Below are 17037 nucleotides of genomic sequence, written 5' to 3'. Positions count from 1 at the left end.
GGCCAGGACACTCTGAAGGGTACATTGACTACAGAACCTTTAGGTTAGGGCTGTGTTTTATCTCCATAGTTGTCTGCCAGCGGGATGCCAACTCAAGATGGAACCAGGTACCAACACGTGGCACATAAGGCACTGTCGGGGGACCAGCCAGCACAGACTGGCCACAATGTTAATATATTATACCTTCATGTGTGCATGGTCTACTGTACCTGGGGAAAGGTTTTGTTTCATTTGGATCACACAAGATAGGAGAATACAAGTCCTCTTGTGGGCGGTTAAAGGTTACGTGTTGCATGGAAGACCCTTACAGGATATTTTTTATTTCATTTTTGAAATCAGGGTGTCATAGCATTCCCTGCAAATTCTATACCCAGGCAGGGATTATTGGGACTATAGAAATAGAATATTTATAACTCCAGGATCTAGAAGCTTCATCCTGGGAGCTGGCTTTTGCTATAAAAAAAGAAAGAGGGCACAAACGCCAAAATAAATCCAGACACTAGCCTCACACTGAAATGTGCCAGGGTTTTTCTGGCCCCCATTGTTAAACGGTAGTGGGAGACGTGAATATAAACACGCAAACATTTCACAAAAATTAAATTTCAATTAACAAATCACACCAACACTCCCCCAACTATCCCAGCCACCTGTAATTCCTGTAAACCAGTGACTTTCAACCGTTTTACCTTGCAGCACACTAAATACGATTTAAAAATTGCTAAGGCACACCATGAGATCCCCACAGGGCAAAACACATTGGCCCTCACAGGTAAAAAAACAAACATATTGGTCCCCAAATAAAAAACAATCACACTGGTCCCCACAGGTAACACAAATAAAATACATTGGCCCTTTAAATGAAAAGAAGAGAACAGAAATTACACTTAAACTGGTGGTGGCCGTAAACTTGTTTGGGTATCTCTAGATCTGGGGGTGCACTTGAGAACAGCTCGAGGCATACTAGTGTGCCACGGCACAGTGTTTGAAAAACACTGCTGTAAACCCTTCCACTCTACAATCACTGCTACGCCTGGCTTCATTCATAACATTACCTGGAAAATGTAAGGTCCCTGTAGCCAACCAATCAGAAGCATCTGTAATCCCCTCCCCCAGTCTTGCACTCTTCCATTTAGATGCTATAAACACCTTAGGGAAACTGCATAAAGGGGATCTACAGCCTAATTCAGCATGGGTCGCTTTTCAAATCGAGCGATTATTGAATGACTGCGCATTCATGCTGTATGCATAGAACGTAGATGCGGGAGGGTGAATAGCAACATAAAATGTGTATGGATCGTACATGCAAAGCGGACGGAGGTTGACTGACAGGGATCCGGCCGTTTGGGGGTGGTAACCTGACATTTTCAGGGAGTGTCAGTAAAAACACAGGCGTGCCCAAGCGGTTTAAGGGTCTAAAACATCAGTGCCGGCCTCGATCAGTCTGTCTCTGTCGTAGATTAGTGGAAGCCTCAGAGCTACTCATATTGCACAGACGGCAAAGCCCTTCCAAGGAATTGCCTCTGGATCTGCTGTTGGATAGCGATCTGCGATAGTGTCACACTTCATCTGCATGGGGCGGTGTCTCGCTGTCCGGGCGGCAGCGACCTACTGCAACCTCTCCGAGTAGCGATACATGCTCAATTAATCAGCAATTATGAGTGCATTTTTGTCTCCCCCCATATTTGCCCCTCACTTTCTCTAGGTCTCCGATATTTTATTTTCTGAATTTTATTGTTTTGGCATTTTTTTTTTTTTTTTAGAAAAAACAATTCATAAAAACAAGTGCCTTTCGTACTGGTCTGGTACGGCTCCGCCAGCGAGAGACACAAATGCAGACTCCAAAAGGTAGTCAGAACTGCGGAGAAGATCATCGGGACGGACCTTCCCTCTGTCCAGAGCAAAAAAGCGGCCAACAAAGATAGTCAAGGACCAACTACATCCTGGCCATGGCTTGTTTAACCTGCCGCCATCAGGCAGACGCTACAGGGCTATTCCCACCAGAAGCCTAAAAAGTTTCTTCCCTCAAGCGGTTCACCTGTTGACACGTAAACTCATGAACACCTCACTGTCTAGTCGCGCCATGACCCTTTGCACATAATCTACCACGGGGTCCCCTCGGAATAACTTTCTGTATGACTGTACATGTTCCCCCACCTGTTTATACTGTATGTGGTTTACTTGTTACCCACCTGGCTGCTGCACAGCAAACCGAAAACAAATTCCTAGTATACCCAAGTATACCTGACCAATAGAGCAGATTCTGATTGTCTGAAAGTGCAGACTGCCTGGATAGAGAAGCCCATCTCCAATGTCATGTGATGGGTGCACCATAGCATTAATAGCCCTGGTGCACCAACACATTTCTATATTCCCCTGTCCTTAACACGACGCGTTTCTCCCCTGAAGGAACAGCACATCCACTTAGTGTTTCACCATCTCTGATAATTGCAGTGCTGTCAGAGCATGGAGAGGTCATGGAAAGTCCCTAAAACTACCTAATTATACTATGAGAACACCACTTAATAGTTTGAATGGTGTTTCCATCACTCTGTAAGTTGTGACAGATGTCTGTAATAATAGCACTTATAAATGTATCAAACAAAACAGAAAAAATGATGCTGTATCTATGGAGAGAACCTCTATGGCACACAGGAAGAAATATTACACCTGGGAAAACAAGTCGGACATTGCAGCGCCATCACCTGGAGTCTGATAAGTACCCAGGCTCTTGTCGTAACATTCAGTCGTTTCTGAAAGGTCATCTCCATCCAGAGTTCAGCTCATTTTTGGGTTAAGTTAGACATCACTTACCTGGCTTCCGGCCTCCATGGGGGTGGCCGTGAGACATTTGGAGAAAAGTCAGTAAGGCGGGAGGGGGGGGTGATGACAGTCAGTAAGTCAGGGGTCCAACAGTCAGTCAGGGGTGGGGGGAGAACAGTCAGTCAGGGGGTGGGGGGAGAACAGTCAGTCAGGGGTGGGGGGAAACAGTCAGTCAGTGTGGGTGGGGGGGGGACAGTCAGCCAGGGGTGGGGTTGAAGAACAGTCAGTCAGCCAGGGGTGGGGGTGAAGAACAGTCAGTCAGCCAGGGGTGGGGGTGGGGGGGACAGTGAAGGGAGATCGACAGAAGGTAAGCATCGACAGGAACCTGGTCGACAGTAGCAAGGTCGACACAGGGTTTTCTTCTTTTTTGCCATTGGTCCACTTGGTTCCTACTTTACTATCCAAGTGGACATAGGAATATAATAGTGTGCCTGAAGCATGGCGAGACACTGCACATACACAGTGTCCACAGGCACCCCTGACATTTGGCACAACAAAAAAAAAAGGTGAGAAACTCGTGTTGACCTTGGTACTGTCAACCAGGTTCCCGTGGATGCTTTACCTCCCATCAATCTCAGTCACTGTCTATCAAAACAGGAACAAACAAGTATAGGTGTCTAACTAGACGCCGTCAACCTCTAGTGGTCAAACATGGTATTGTCAACCTAAACATGGTCGATTCCATGGGGGGACGGGGGGGGGGGGGGGGGACGGGACACCAGACAGGCTGGGGTGGGGGGGGGGGGAACAGACAGGCTGGGGTGGGGGGGGGGAACAGACAGGCTGGGGTGGGGGGGAACAGACAGGCTGGGGTGGGGGAAACAGACAGGCTGGGGTGGGGGAAACAGACAGGCTGGGGTGGGGGAAACAGACAGGCTGGGGTGGGGAAACAGACAGGCTGGGGTGGGGGAAAAAGACAGGCTGGGGTGGGGGAAACAGACAGGCTGGGGTGGGGGAAACAGACAGGCTGGGGTGGGGGAAACAGACAGGCTGGGGTGGGGGAAACAGACAGGCTGGGTGGGGGAAACAGACAGGCTGGGGTGGGGGAAACAGACAGGCTGGGGTGGGGGAAACAGACAGGCTGGGGTGGGGGAAACAGACAGGCTGGGGTGGGGGAAACAGACAGGCTGGGGTGGGGGGAAACAGACAGGCTGGGGAAACAGACAGGCTGGGGTGGGGGAACAGTCAGGCTGGGGTGGGGGGAACAGACAGGCTGGGGTGGGGGGAACAGACAGGCTGGGGTGGGGGGAACAGACAGGCTGGGGTGGGGGGGACAGACAGGCTGGGGTGGGGGGGACAGACAGGCTGGGGTGGGGGGGACAGACAGGCTGGGGAGGGGGACAGACAGGCTGGGGGGGGGGGACAGACAGGCTGGGGGGGGGGGAACAGACAGGCTGGGGTGGGGGGGGGAACAGACAGGCTGGGGGGGGGGGGGGGGGAGACAGACAGGCTGGGGTGGGGGGGGGAACAGACAGGCTGGGGTGGGGGGGGGGGGGGGGGAACAGACAGGCTGGGGTGGGGGTGGGGGGGGGGGGGGGACAGGCTGGGGTGGGGGGGGGGACCAGACAGGCTGGGGTGGGGGGGGGGACCAGACAGGCTGGGGTGGGGGTGCGAACAGACAGGCTGGGGTGGGGGTGGGAACAGACAGGCTGGGGTGGTGTGTGGGGGGGGGGGGGACAGACAGGGCTGGGGTGGGGGGGGAACAGACAGGCTGGGGTGGGGGGAACAGACAGGCTGGGGTGGGGGGGGGGAACAGACAGGCTGGGGTGGGGTGGGGGGGGAACAGACAGGCTGGGGTGGGGGGGGGGGGACAGACAGGCTGGGGTGGGGGGAACAGAAAGGCTGGGTGGGGGAACAGACAGGCTGGGTGGGGGAACAGACAGGCTGGGTGGGGGAACAGACAGGCTGGGTGGGGGAACAGACAGGCTGGGTGGGGGAACAGACAGGCTGGGTGGGGGAACAGACAGGCTGGGTGGGGGAACAGACAGGCTGGGTGGGGAACAGACAGGCTGGGTGGGGGAACAGACAGGCTGGGTGGGGGAACAGACAGGCTGGGGGGGGAACAGACAGGCTGGGGGGGAACAGACAGGCTGGGGTGGGTGGGGGGGGAACAGACAGGCTGGGGTGGGGGGGGAACAGACAGGCTGGGGTGGGGGGGGGAACAGACAGGCTGGGGTGGGGGAACAGACAGGCTGGGGTGGGGGGGGGGGCAGACAGGGTGGGGGGGGGACAGACAGGCTGGGGTGGGGGGGGGGGGGAACAGACAGGCTGGGGTGGGGTGGGGAACAGACAGGCTGGGGGGAACAGACAGGCTGGGGTGGGGGGGGGGGGACAGACAGGGTGGGGGGGGGGACAGACAGGCTGGGGTGGGGGGGGGAACAGAGACAGGCTGGGGTGGATGTTAGCTTCATTTCTACAATGACTTACCTGGGTTCTGGGTTCAATGGGGGTGCCCTTGGCAGACATCAGTTGGGCGGGGGAGGAGAACTGTCAGGGCCAGGGCGGGGGAGTAGAACAGGCAGGGCCGAGGCGGGGGAGTAGAACAGGCAGGGCCGAGGCGGGGGAGGAGAACAGTCAGGGCCGGATGGATGTTGGCTTCATTTCCAAAATGGATTCGTTTTTTCTTTGTTTAAAATTTGCTTAATGAAAGTGAATTTCTGAAGACGTTGCACCTACTTTTTGTCAGAGTAGAGGAGCGCGTACACCTCCCGGTGCATCCCCTCTGGCCTCTTGAATGTGAGGGTCTCAGACGATTTCTTGGACTTTTTCTGCAAGTAACAGTAACTGTATTAGAGGCAGTGAGGGAGAGTTATGCTGAGACAGAAACACAACTGTACAGTAAAACACTTGGGGCTGATGCTGAATGGAATGCAATATTGATGGTTGTGCTAGTTGGTGATTTATTGGCAATAGCGCACGTGTCTAAAACCCTAAGAAGTTGTGTGACACTCACGTGTCCTACAGTGTCTGCGCAGAGAGTCTGGAATGTAATAGGCTGGGTGACTGGGAGGTGACTAATCGGACAGTGCGTTATGGTAGGTGCAAATCCCAATGGGGCTTCAGATGTTGCACCTGCAGATACAAAGTGGGATTAACAGCACTCAGACGCACGCCTGTACACCAGAGACGTACCGACACTAGCCCTTCTGCTCTCATACACACGCTGTACACCAGAGACGTACTGACACTAGCCCTTCTGCCCACATACACACCAGAGACGTACTGACACTAGCCCTTCTGCCCTCATGCACACGCTGTACACCAGAGACATACCGACACTAGCCCTTCTACCCTCATACACACGCTGTACACCAGAAACGTACCGACACTAACCCTTCTGCCCTCATTCACACGCTGTACACCAGAGATGTACCAACACTAGCCCTTCTGTCCACATACACACGCTGTACACCAGAGATGTACCGACACTAACCCTTCTGCCCTCATACGCATGGCTGTACACCAGAGGCGTACCGACACTAACCCTTCTGCCCTCATACACACGCTGTACACCAGAGACATACCGACACTAGCCCTTCTACCCTCATACACACGCTGTACACCAGAAACGTACCGACACTAACCCTTCTGCCCTCATACACACACTGTACACCAGAGACGTACCGACACTAGCCCTTCTGCCCTCATACACACGCTGTACACCAGAGACATACCGACACTAGCCCTTCTACCCTCATACACACGCTGTACACCAGAAACGTACTGACACTAGCCCTTCTACCCTCATACACACGCTGTACACCAGAAACGTACCGACACTAACCCTTCTGCCCTCATACGCATGGCTGTACACCAGAGGCGTACCGACACTAACCCTTCTGCCCTCATACACACGCTGTACACCAGAGACATACCAACACTAGCCCTTCTACCCTCATACACACGCTGTACACCAGAAACGTACCGACACTAACCCTTCTGCCCTCATACACACACTGTACACCAGAGACGTACCGACACTAGCCCTTCTACCCTCATACACACGCTGTACACCAGAAACGTACCGACACTAACCCTTCTGCCCTCATACACACACTGTACACCAGAGACGTACCGACACTAGCCCTTCTGCCCTCATACACACGCTGTACACCAGAGACATACCGACACTAGCCCTTCTACCCTCATACACACGCTGTACACCAGAGACGTACCGACACTAACCCTTCTGCCCTCATACACACACTGTACACCAGAGACGTACCGACACTAGCCCTTCTGCCCTCATACACACGCTGTACACCAGAGACATACCGACACTAGCCCTTCTACACTCATACGCATGGCTGTACACCAGAGGCGTACCGACACTAACCCTTCTGCCCACATACACACGCTGTACACCAGCGACGTACCGACACTAGCCCTTCTGCCCTCATACACACACTGTACACCAGAGGCGTACCGACACTAACCATTCTGCCCACATACACACGCTGTACACCAGCGACGTACCGACACTAGCCCTTCTGCCCTCATACACACACTGTACACCAGAGGCGTACCGACACTAACCATTCTGCCCACATACACACGCTGTACACCAGAGACGTACCGACACTAGCCCTTCTGCCCACATACACACGCTGTACACCAGAGACGTACCGACACTAGCCCTTCTACCCTCATACACACGCTGTACACCAGAAACGTACCGACACTAACCCTTCTGCCCTCATACACACACTGTACACCAGAGACGTACCGACACTAGCCCTTCTGCCCTCATACACACGCTGTACACCAGAGACATACCGACACTAGCCCTTCTACCCTCATACACACGCTGTACACCAGAAACGTACCGACACTAACCCTTCTGCCCTCATACACACACTGTACACCAGAGACGTACCGACACTAGCCCTTCTGCCCTCATACACACGCTGTACACCAGAGACATACCGACACTAGCCCTTCTACCCTCATACACACGCTGTACACCAGAGACGTACCGACACTAACCCTTCTGCCCTCATACACACACTGTACACCAGAGACGTACCGACACTAGCCCTTCTGCCCTCATACACACGCTGTACACCAGAGACATACCGACACTAGCCCTTCTACACTCATACGCATGGCTGTACACCAGAGGCGTACCGACACTAACCCTTCTGCCCACATACACACGCTGTACACCAGCGACGTACCGACACTAGCCCTTCTGCCCTCATACACACACTGTACACCAGAGGCGTACCGACACTAACCATTCTGCCCACATACACACGCTGTACACCAGCGACGTACCGACACTAGCCCTTCTGCCCTCATACACACACTGTACACCAGAGGCGTACCGACACTAACCATTCTGCCCACATACACACGCTGTACACCAGAGACGTACCGACACTAGCCCTTCTGCCCACATACACACGCTGTACACCAGAGACGTACCGACACTAGCCCTGCTGCCCTCATACACACGCTGTACACCAGAGACGTACCGACACTAGCCCTTCTGCCCTCATACACACGCTGTACACCAGCGACGTACCGACACTAGCCCTTCTGCCCTCATACACACGCTGTACACCAGCGACGTACCGACACTAGCCCTTCTGCCCTCATACACACGCTGTACACCAGCGACGTACCGACACTAGCCCTTCTGCCCTCATACACACGCTGTACACCAGAGACGTACCGACACTAGCCCTTCTGCCCTCATACACACGCTGTACACCAGAGACGTACCGACACTAGCCCTTCTGCCCTCATACACACGCTGTACACCAGCGACGTACCGACACTAGCCCTTCTGCCCTCATACACACGCTGTACACCAGAGACATACCGACACTAGCCCTTCTGCCCTCATACACACGCTGTACACCAGCGACGTATCGACACTAGCCCTTCTGCCCTCATACACACGCTGTACACCAGAGATGTACCGACACTAGCCCTTCTGCCCTCATACACACGCTGTACACCAGAGATGTACCGACACTAACCCTTCTGCCCACATACACACGCTGTACACCAGAGACGTACCGACACTAGCCCTTCTACCCTCATACACACGCTGTACACCAGAGACGTACCGACACTAACCCTTCTGCCCTCATACACACGCTGTACACCAGAGACGTACCGACACTAACCCTTCTACCCTCATACACACGCTGTACACCAGAGACGTACCGACACTAGCCCTTCTGCCCTCATACACACGCTGTACACCAGAGACGTACCGACACTAGCCCTTCTGCCCTCATACACACGCTGTACACCAGAGACGTACCGACACTAGCCCTTCTGCCCTCATAAACACGCTGTACACCAGAGACGTACCGACACTAGCCCTTCTGCCCTCATACACACGCTGTACACCAGAGACGTACCAACACTAACCCTTCTACCCTCATACACACGCTGTACACCAGAGACGTACCGACACTAGCCCTTCTGCCCTCATACACACGCTGTACACCAGAGACGTACCGACACTAACCCTTCTGCCCCCATACACACACTGTACACCAGCGACGTACCGACACTAGCCCTTCTGCCCTCATACAGACGCTGTACACCAGAGACGTACCGACACTAGCCCTTCTGCCCTCATACGCATGCTGTACACCAGAGACGTACCGACACTAACCCTTCTGCCCTCATACAGACGCTGTACACCAGAGACGTACCGACACTAACCCTTCTGCCCACATACACACGCTGTACACCAGAGACGTACCGACACTAGCCCTTCTGCCCACATACACACGCTGTACACCAGAGACGTACCGACACTAGCCCTTCTGCCCTCATACAGACGCTGTACACCAGAGACGTACCGACACTAGCCCTTCTGCCCACATACACACGCTGTACACCAGAGACGTACCGACACTAGCCCTTCTGCCCACATACACATGCTGTACACCAGAGGCGTACCGCAACTAACCCTTCTGCCCTCATACACACGCTGTACACCAGAGACGTACCGACACTAGCCCTTCTGCCCTCATACACACGCTGTACACCAGCGACGTACCGACACTAGCCCTTCTGCCCTCATACACACGCTGTACACCAGAGACGTACCGACACTAACCCTTCTGCCCACATACACACGCTGTACACCAGAGACGTACCGACACTAACCCTTCTGCCCTCATACACACGCTGTACACCAGAGACGTACCGACACTAACCCTTCTGCCCTCATACACACGCTGTACACCAGAGACGTACCGACACTAACCCTTCTGCCCACATACACCAGAGACGTACCGACACTAGCCCTTCTGCCCACATACACATGCTGTACACCAGAGACGTACCGACACTAGCCCTTCTGCTCTCATAAACGCGCTGTACACCAGAGACGTACCGACACTAACCCTTCTGCCCACATACACACCAGAGAAGTACTGACACTAGCCCTTCCACCCTCATACGCATGGCTGTACACCAGAGATGTACCGACACTAGCTCTTCCACCCTCATACGCATGGCTGTACACCAGAGTAGTACTGACACTAGCCCTTCCACCCTCACACACACGGCTGTACACCAGAGTAGTCCCGACACTAGCCCTTCCACCCTCATACACACGGCTGTACACCAGAGTAGTCCTGACACTAGCCCTTCCACCCTCATACGCACGCTGTACACCAGAGTAGTCCCGACACTAGCCCTTCCACCCTCACACACACGGCTGTACACCAGAGTAGTCCCGACACTAGCCCTTCCACCCTCATATGCACGCTGTACACCAGAGTAGTCCCGACACTAGCCCTTCCACCCTCATATGCACGCTGTACACCAGAGTAGTCCCGACACTAGCCCTTCCACCCTCATATGCACGCTGTACACCAGAGTAGTCCCGACACTAGCCCTTCCACCCTCACACGCACGGAAATCATAAGAAAAGTAGAAATTAAGGAAATGCTGAGTTAATAGCAAAGTCTTGGGTTTGTTTTTGAAGGATTCTAGAGTGGAGGCCTCATCAGGAAAGCGAGTTCCATAGAGTCAGAGCCACAGGGCTAAAAGCTCAACCCCAGATGAATTATGGGAGATTCTTGGTACTGCTAACAGTCCTTCATCTACAAGTCATAGTGATCGAGCAGAGAAGTGAGGAATCAGAAGCTGCTCAAGGTTGAGCCCGGGCCATTTAGAACTTTAAAAGTCAGAAAGCCAAACTTGAAGATTCGCCAACTTACAGGCAGCAGCTGGAGGAAGTAGTGGTGCTGTGTGGCTGGAATGGGGCTGGTTGGTTAATAGCCTGGCAGCTGCATCTTCTAGTAGCTGTAATTATATCGCTGTGAGACCAAGGAAGAGGGCATTGCAATAGCTGCTCTCCCGTCCTGGCCATCCCTGCCATACTTATTTCCTGCCGTCAGGCCACCTTAACTCATGTCATCTGTCTCACCCTCCCTCTGACTGTAAGCTCCTTGGAGCAGGGCCCTCTTCTCTTGCACTTCAATTAAAGATCTGAAGATAACATGTGCCTGGCAAACGGAATTGAGATACTATTCCATCAGCTCTCGGTGTTGCCTCCATATAGTGGACTCACTGGATAATAAACCATCTACACCACTACGTATGATATCGGTAAACCTTTTGATCCCGGCATTCTCTACACCTGTATAATAAGTAAGCGGGCGGTAATATCTGCCTCTGGGTAATCTGAGGCAGATAACCGGTGTCAGCTCCAAGATTTCAATCATGATCAGTGTTTTGTAATTCGGAACTCCCGGTCAGTGTAAGAAGTGTACTAGCCCTTCCGCACTCAGATGCACAGCTGTCACCAGAGATGTGCCGACAGCAGCATTACCATGAACTCGCAGATGTGACTACAGCAAGAGAAGCCAACGCCATCCCGGCAGGTGAGATCGCCCATTATGTTTTAATTGAAGCTTTTGCTAAACTACTACTGACCATCTGAAGACATGTAAAACAAACAAAAACGAAAGAAATGCATACAAAATAACATTTGAACAAAACTGCAATAATTCAGGAATGGAGCGTAATAGTGGCATTTCGCAGGCAGAGTGTAGACGAGTACAGTGATGGCTAACCTGGACACTCCAGCTGCTGTTGAACTACACATCCCAGCATGCCCTGCTCCAGTTTTACTATTTGGCCATGCTAAAACTGATGCAGGGCATGCTGGGATGTGTAGTTCAACAACAGCTGGAGTGTCAAGGTTAGCCATCACTGGCCTAGTAGGTGCCAGAGGTAATTTGTCAAAATAAACTATACTACCTTAAGGTGGATGTATCCCTTACACCAGGGATATGGAACCTTCGGCCCTCCAGCTGTTGTTGAAATACACATCCCAGCATGCCCTGCAATGGTTTTAGCATTGCCAAATAGCAGAACTGATGCAGGGCATGCTGGGATGTGTAGTTTGATAACTGCTAGAGGGCCAAAAGCTCCCTGTCCCTGCCTTACACAGGTAGCAGAAGCAGCCACATTGTAAGATGAACATATAGACTACAAAGATAGAAAATATAAAAGGACATAAAATCGAGATTGAGGAAGGAGGGAAAGACTGCAGATGATAAGAGCGACAGCATTTAAGATAAGGGAAGATCAGGGAGACAGTATATCTCTGCAGCAGCGTGGTGCCCACTTCTACACATCTCTGAATTCACAACTGGCTGACATTTTAAAAGATCCACAGGTGGTGCTAATTATTTCACTTGCAATACTTAGGAGATCAGGAAAACATGCACATGTCCCTGAGGGTTGAAACTGTAGGACTCCTCTTAACCTGAAATCCTCTGTAAGCTCATTTCCCGCAACATTTGTCTTATTGCTTACTTGCAACTATATCTAGGACTATGTGAACCCACACCTATCAGCAGATTGTGATACTGGGGCGGATGTATTAAGCTTTAACAAGAGATAAATCCAAGGGTGATAAGGAGAGATAAACGTCCAGCCAATCACCTGCTAACTGCCATGTTACAGGCTGTGTTTGAAAAAAGTCAGTAAGGAGCTGATTGGCTGGACGTTTATCTCTCCTTATCACACTTGTATTTATCTCTTGTTAAGGCTTAATACATCTGCCCCATTGTCACTTTAAAGTTTAGCTCCTCTGGCATTGCTAGGGGACTGCTCTGCCTAATGGACAGACTACATGTGTACTACTGGCTGTCCAGGTTCACCCGACATTGATTATATCACCTAGGGGACAATAGATGAAAGACACATCCTACACCAGTTTATTATAAATCCATGAACACTGCACAACGCAATAGCAACAACACGTGTACAAATGACACTACTATCGCTCACCCGCAATAATGGCTGCTGAGCCACGCTTTCCTCTCAGATATATGTGGCATGTTCGTTGCTCAATGTCATCCAGCTTTTGGAAGGTACAAATAGTAGCAGAGGTGTTTTGATCCAAGTGCAGCTAATCCTGGTACTAAGGATTCCCCCAGTGCCCTGTGTCCAGTCTCCCCTGAGCTGTCTGTCAGCACTGATAATGAACGGTAACTCTCCTGTGCTCACAGTGATGTCACCTCACTACCTTCATGATCCCCACGTGCGACCCGGCGGCAGCTTGTCTGCCCGGGTCAGATTCAACCATCATCTTGGTCACTGGTTACATGGGGCAGCAATATATATATGGATATCAGCCATGGGGAAAGCTACAGCTGGTACCAGGGAAATGGGATAAAGTGAACCTCAAGCAAGTTTGTGGAACTACAAGTCCCCTTGTAGATAAATGATTTATAGTTATCAGTAACAAATACGTATCTTGGCATCTATGGACTCATAAATATACAGTAACTCACCTTGTCTGCATTTATAATGTCCTTTTTGCTGATTATCCCAGTGCTCTCTGACTCCCCACCCCCCAACTCCAGAATATCCCGAACATCTGCTCCGGTAGTCATGGTTCAGCCTGAATAGGGAGACGAGGACTTATCAGGGCACAGAGTAAATGCAGAAATGACACTGGTATGTAACACAGATAGTACCACACAATAATACAGGGATGTAGAACATATCATCAGGCATCACTATGATGAACCTGGCAGCAGGGGATCGTGCGGGGCAAAGCAACAGGTGAAGGCCCAGGGCAAAAGCAGCTGGGGAGTGGCACGCACAGGGCAGTGGAAGAAGGACGTAGGGCAGCAGGAGAGAGGAACAGGGCAGATGATCAGGGCAGCAAGTATTGGGAGCAGGGCAGAGGTACAAGGGAGCAGGGCAGAGGTACAAGTTAGCAGGGCAGAGGTACAAGTTAGCAGGGCAGAGGTACAGGGCAGAGGGAGAAGGGAGCAGGGCAGAGGGAGAAGGGAGCAGGGCAGAGGGAGAAGGGAGCAGGGCAGAGGGAGAAGGGAGCAGGGCAGAGGGAGAAGGGAGCAGGGCAGAGGGAGAAGGGAGCAGGGCAGAGGTACAGGGCAGAGGGAGAAGGGAGCAGGGCAGAGGGAGAAGGGAGCAGGGCAGAGGGGAAGCAGTATGAAATCCCGGCGGTCGGGATCCCGGCATTCGGAATCCCGACCGCCGAAATCCCGACAAGGGGGGGGACGTGGATTGCCCCCCCTTGCGGGCTCGCTGCGCTCGCCACGCACCCGGTGCCTCGCTACGCTCGGCACACTAATTTATTCTCCATCCAGGGGTGTCGTGGACACCACAGGAGGGAGAAAGTGTCGGGATTTTGGCGTCGGGATTCTGAACGCCGGGATCCCGACCGCCGGGATTTTAACTGCATCCCGGGCAGAGGGAGAAGGGAGCAGGGCAGAGGGAGAAGGGAGCAGGGCAGAGGGAGAAGGGAGCAGGGCAGAGGTACAGGGCAGAGCTACAGGACAGCGGGGGAAGAGAGCAGGGCAGACGTACAGAGCGGTTGGAGATTAATGGAGCCGAGAGTGGTATAGGGCAGAAAAGCAGGTGTGCAGGGCAACGGAGCAGAAGTACAGGAGAGCAGGGTAGCAGAGCAGCGGGGTGTAGGGCAAACGAGCATGCAGCGGGAGAGGGGGCAGCAGGAGAGAGGGGGCGCAAGGCAGCAGGAGAGAGGGGGCACAAGGCAGGTGGGAGAAAGGGTACAGGGCAGGTGGGAGAAGGGGTGCAGGGCAGGTGGGAGAGGGGAGAGCAGGGTAGGGGGGAGAGCAGGGTAGGGGGGAGAGCAGGGTAGGGGGAGAGGGGAGAGCAGGGTAAGGGAAGAGGGGAGAGCAGGGTAAGGGAAGAGGGGAGAGCAGGGTAAGGGAAGAGGGGAGAGCAGGGTAAGGGAAGAGGGGAGAGCAGGGTAAGGGAAGAGGGGAGAGCAGGGTAGGGGGGAGAGGGGAGAGCAGGGTAGGGGGAGAGGGGAGAGCAGGGTAGGAGGTAGAGGGAAGCAGGGCAGGGAAAGCAGGGCAGCGGGAGAGGGGGTGCAGGGCAGCAGAAGGGGCGCAGGGCAGGAAGAAATGGGGCAGGAAGAAGAGGGGGACAGGGGTATAGGGAAGCAGGGCAGTGGGAGAGGATATCAGGGCAGGGCAGCGGGGGTAGAGGGCAGCGGCAGAGGGGTGCAGAGCAGAACAGGGTTGCGGGGAGAGGAGCAGGGCAGAGATTTCGACCGTTATGGCAGAGAGACTAGACACCACGCCTAACAAACAGGACGCACCGTCACCGGTGCACCAACCTCTTCCTTGGTCCCAGTGTCCGTGACCGGGGGTCGGTACCACGGGTCAGTACAGTAACACCGCAATCTCACCCGGTGAGAGATTCTGACACAGAACGATCCCAGTCTCTCTGGAACCGCTCGTCCCACACTGATGACGGCACCAAAGTGGGAACTAGCTCCATCTAGCGGCGCAGGGGAGACTACAAGCTATACTGTATTAATGCTGCTATCATTCAGCACAAGATCCTGAAATATGTACATTATGAAAAGGATTAGTAATGGTATAAATTAGGCACACATCTAAATAGTACAATTATCTATTTATCACAGTAAGCAGGGACCCTGGGGGAGTGGGGGACCCCCCCCCCCCCCCCCATAAAGGGGTCTCCCTCACCAGAATTAACCCTGCCTTTGCTGAAGCCCAGAGCTTTCTCCGATGCACCGGGGCGGTGGACATTGGGCTGATTGTTTAAGTGTAAGAAAAATAGATCCAAACTATTGTGCATGGTTGCAGAACTACAAGTTACATGCAGGGACTCGGAGTAACAAAAGTCCCAGCATGCGGGGCGTTAAAGGGCCCACTGGCATTTTTTTCAATCCTGGAATTTGGGATTGAAAAAACCCCTATCCCGGGATTCCCGGGACTGGCTTCCCTAATACAAAAACCCGCCTGGGCCGACAAGCATATTTACTTACATGAGCTGGGGCGGGTTGGGGGGGGGGGGGGGGTTGGGAGTTCGATGGAGCCAGGCGAATGGTGCCGGGCAATTGAATGCAGCCAGGATAAGCGACTGGGCTCTTCTTGAAAGCGAGATGGCAGCGCACCCAGAACGAGGCGGCTGTATGGGCTGCACAGCGTGATCTATGATGTCGACACGCCGTGCAGAGCTGCACTGCCAGGGTCTAATCCCAAATCCCGTTGTTTTAGGGACCAGATCCTGGGATCCTGATCCTGGGATTGTGTAAGCCCCAGGTTAACATGGGTTAATGGTAGCCCCGTGCAGTGCGCCCTAGCCCTACATAGGTTAATTTCCCAGGGAGCTGGATGGCCAATGATGGACAGGCCAGTGAGCCTGGCTATTGGAGGAGGCCCGGAAGGGGAAGGGGGCGAGTAGGAGGAAGGAGGAAGAGGACGAGTGACGAGGGGGACAGCGTGCAGCAGGAGTAGCCAGCAGCGTGTGCCGGGCGAAGCAGGGAGTGGAGGCGCGCTAGAGCCCTCTGAAGCAGGCACCGGAGCACGCGGGACGGCCGCAGCGGTGACCCCCGCCGACCTCTAGAGACGGGTGACGCGCTCCAGCAGCGTTCACCCGCCGGGCAGCAACAGCAGAGCGCCGGTGACCCCCGCCGACCTCTGGACGGGGAGACGCATGGCAGCAGCGTCTACCCGCCAGAGAGAAGGGGACAGTGTGCCCGTGACCCCCGCCGACCCTTAGAGTGCGGCAGGAGGGGAGGAAGAATGCGGGCATCGTGGCAGCCCTGCAGAAAAGGTCCCACCCAGCAGCACCTGGGACAGAAGGTCCCGCCAGGCAGCACCTGGGACAGAAGGTCCCGCACAGCAGCACCTGGGACAGAAGGTCCCGCATAACAGCACCAAAGAGGAAGGTCCTGTCCAGCAGCACCATCAC

At 53.7% G+C, this 17037-nt stretch overlaps 1 protein-coding gene across 4 annotated transcripts in view; it reads right to left on the bottom strand.

The window, feature by feature from the left end:
- The window catches only part of DMAP1 (DNA methyltransferase 1 associated protein 1), a 68657-nt gene extending 53070 nt beyond the window's left edge, over positions 1-15587 (bottom strand). For 2 of the 4 annotated variants that reach the window (XM_083157460.1, XM_083157463.1), the window contains exons 1-3: positions 15413-15574; positions 13608-13717; positions 5497-5588 (exon numbers count right to left, since the gene is read on the bottom strand). In XM_083157460.1, coding sequence (XP_083013586.1) covers positions 5497-5588; positions 13608-13709 — 194 coding nt within the window. In that variant the 5' untranslated portion in view covers positions 13710-13717; positions 15413-15574. Of the gene's footprint in view, positions 1-5496; positions 5589-13607; positions 13718-15412 lie in introns of all 4 variants that reach the window. The other 2 variants (XM_083157461.1, XM_083157462.1) reach the window with 2 other exon arrangements.
- Positions 15588-17037: the final 1450 nt, after the last annotated feature.

Source organism: Crinia signifera, chromosome 8, assembly GCF_055691185.1.
Source record: "Crinia signifera chromosome 8, ASM5569118v1, whole genome shotgun sequence".
NCBI classification, from domain to species: Eukaryota; Metazoa; Chordata; class Amphibia; order Anura; family Myobatrachidae; genus Crinia; species Crinia signifera.
The sequence above is the reverse complement of the archived record's forward strand: the minus strand, read 5'-3'. Positions and strand labels throughout refer to the sequence as shown.